Source organism: Emiliania huxleyi, assembly GCF_000372725.1.
Source record: "Emiliania huxleyi CCMP1516 unplaced genomic scaffold EMIHUscaffold_2350, whole genome shotgun sequence".
NCBI classification, from domain to species: Eukaryota; Haptophyta; order Isochrysidales; family Noelaerhabdaceae; genus Emiliania; species Emiliania huxleyi.
This window is the reverse complement of record NW_005200290.1, coordinates 155-2,729: the sequence shown is the minus strand read 5'-3', so window position 1 is coordinate 2,729 and position 2,575 is coordinate 155. Positions and strand designations below refer to the sequence as shown.

Sequence of the window (2,575 nt, the reverse complement as noted above, 5' to 3'; positions counted from 1 at the left end):
TTCCGGGCATTTGACGCGACCTTCGGGGGCAAAGACATGGGCTCTATGGCTCAGACTGGACTCCTCTTGGTCCCTTCTGATGCCCTAGGCCACACCTGGGCCTTACCTGGGGTTCTAGGGGCCGGCCAGGGTTTGCCTCCCTAAAGGGGCCCGCCGCTCAAGAATTCTGCAAAGGGGTGTGAACGGAGAGAGCAAACTCCTGGCAGCTCCCACAGCCGAAATGTGCGCCAGCTGCCCGCTCACCTGTGTCACGCCGCCGCGCACGCACCTTGCTATGTGCTCGCGCGAGCTCCCGCCCGAACCTCCAGCTCGGCGTCCCACTGCTTGGGAGCCGATCGCTTTTCCTCGGCGCTCGCGTCGAGCCGAGCTCTCGGCACTCTACGGCGGGCGTCGCTGTGCGGGGCGCCCGTTTCCTGCTGGCCCGAGCGGAAAGCTCCACGCGCCCGCGCGAGCTCCCGGCCGAGCCTCCAGCTCGGCGTCGCACTGCTGAGGAGCAATTTGTCGTCCGTCGGTGCTCTCGAGGAGCCGAGCTCCTTGGCCTGCGGCCGGCGACGCTGCAGGACGGCGCGCGCGCACCCCCACGTCACTCACCCGGGGGCTCTTCCGCGGTCGGCGCACACGCACCCCTCGCCCCGGCGCTCTTCCGCGGCGCAGCCCCCCCCCCCCCCCCCCCCTCCCTCGATCTCGCGGCGAGAGCACGAGCGCGCCGTCCTCCGGCGACGCGCCGCCACGCTCTTCCTTAGGTCGTCCTCCGAGATATCGGTGCCGGACCGGCGGGGCGGGGGCGGGGCGGCGTCGGAGCAAGTGTCTCGGCCGTCGGTCGACGGAGCGGCGACCCGCGAGCACGCTTCGTCGGCGCCCGACGAGGGTGGTGCCGCTGTCGCTCTGCCGCGTGCACAGGCGTGCGCAGGCGTGCCGAGGTCTCGCGACGGCACTCAGCCCGAGCCCCTCCGGGCGCTCGATCGTATGCTCGTGGAGGCGTCGCGCGGCCGCGGTCTTCGCAGCGGCGGCCGCCGCTGCGGTGGATGCGGGCCGGAGAGAAGGCCGCGCGCGCGGCCAGGGGCCAGGGGCTGGCTCTGGCTCGGGCGAGGGCGATCCCGGTTGTCCCTCCGCGGGCGCCTCTGGTCATGACCGCTTGCTCGACGGCTGGGTTGTGCGTGCGCGCGACTCTCGAGTCGTCGGCGAGTAGTGTGCGCGGGCGGTGGGTGCCGTGGAGATTAGGGGAGATCGCTTTGAGCTGCGGGAGATGTTTGGGAGAACGACCAACGAGAGATACAGACACGGCGGTACGGTGTCTGGAGTAACATCTCAGAGATTGAGCAGCGCAGGGGGTGTGCACCTGCCCCCCCATCTCCGGTCCAACGAGTAGAAACATGTTTCCAAAAAGCAGCTACGCCCGACACGACGACGAGACTCTCACTCTCCTCGCGCACTTCGCAGCAACCACAAGGTCCAAGGATCGGGCGCGGGAGTCAGAGGAATTAGCTCAGCGAGAGACACGCACTCACACTCACACACACACACACACACACACACACACACACTCACACACACACAGAGAGAGAGAGAGAGAGCGAGCGAGCGAGCGAGAGAGCGAGCGAGCGAGAGAGAGAGCGAGAGTACAGTACAGTGATCAACAGAGACCCCCACCCACACGCCGCGCAGTGTGGGAAGCGACGACGGAGACTCACTACTCGCACTCGCAGCACGGATTCAACGGGAGGAACGAGGGGACGCCCGGGCAGCCCCCGGGGCACGCGCAGCCGTTACGGTGCGCGTCCTGCCCGCCGCCCGGCATCGGCGCATCCTCCGCCGCCGCCGGGGCCGGCGGCTCGCCCGGGATTGGCGCGTCCGTCATCGGCGCGCCCGGCATCGGCGCGCCCGGTGGCGCGCCCGGCATCGGCGCATCGTCCGCCGCGGACCGCGGCGGCCCATGCGCCCCACAATAGGGCACGGCCACGCCGGGCGTCGCCCGCAGGAACGCGGCAAAGGAGTCGTGGTCGAACGTGCCCTCCATGATGGCGAGCCGCGTCGCCGCGTGGGGCGGGCGGTTGATGGCGTCGACGACGACGACGCCCCACGCGTGCTTGACGGCGTCAGCCTGCTCGAGCCCGCGCAGCCACTCCGCCGCGTCCTTCGCGGTGCACTCGTTGTACGACGACGTGCGGGCGGCGAGCATGCGCCGCATCGCCAAGTAGTCGCAATCGCTGCAGCCGGCGCGCTGCACCACGGGCGGCAGCGTGTAGCGCGTCACGGCCGGGAGGTGCTGCGCCGGGAAGCAGAGGGCGTCGCTGCACGCCGGGCAAAGGGCCAGGTGGCGGAGCGCAATATGGCGCAGCGCAGAGATGCCAGCACCGCGAGGAAGTGCAGGACCCGCGTTTGCGGTGCGAGCCGTCGAGGCAGGATCAAGCTGAAGGACTCGAGTGGTTTCCACACTGACATCCTCGCCCAGAGCATTGCCAGACAGGTTTGCGCCCAGTTTGCAGTCGCTTGGCGTGGTTTGTGCCGGCGCACCAGCCGCAGAGGCAGCGCTGCCGACTCTCATTGGTTGAGCAGCCGTCGCAGTGCTCGACGG

The 2,575-nt window shown here is 69.6% G+C and overlaps 2 protein-coding genes across 2 annotated transcripts; both read right to left on the bottom strand.

Moving 5' to 3' along the window:
- Positions 1–272: 272 nt before the first annotated feature.
- Positions 273–1,129, bottom strand: EMIHUDRAFT_317812 (hypothetical protein; the record flags this gene model as incomplete). The annotated part of the gene is made up of 3 exons (XM_005779145.1): positions 273–554; positions 625–626; positions 772–1,129. The coding sequence occupies 3 exons, from the start codon at positions 1,127–1,129 to the stop codon at positions 273–275; spliced, it is 642 nt and encodes a 213-aa protein (XP_005779202.1).
- A 561-nt stretch (positions 1,130–1,690) lies between these two features.
- On the bottom strand, positions 1,691–2,291 carry EMIHUDRAFT_123455 (hypothetical protein; the record flags this gene model as incomplete). The annotated part of the gene is made up of 1 exon (XM_005779144.1): positions 1,691–2,291. A coding segment is annotated over one exon (601 nt), but the record flags the coding sequence as incomplete, so codon positions are not given.
- Between the last annotated feature and the right edge of the window lie 284 nt (positions 2,292–2,575).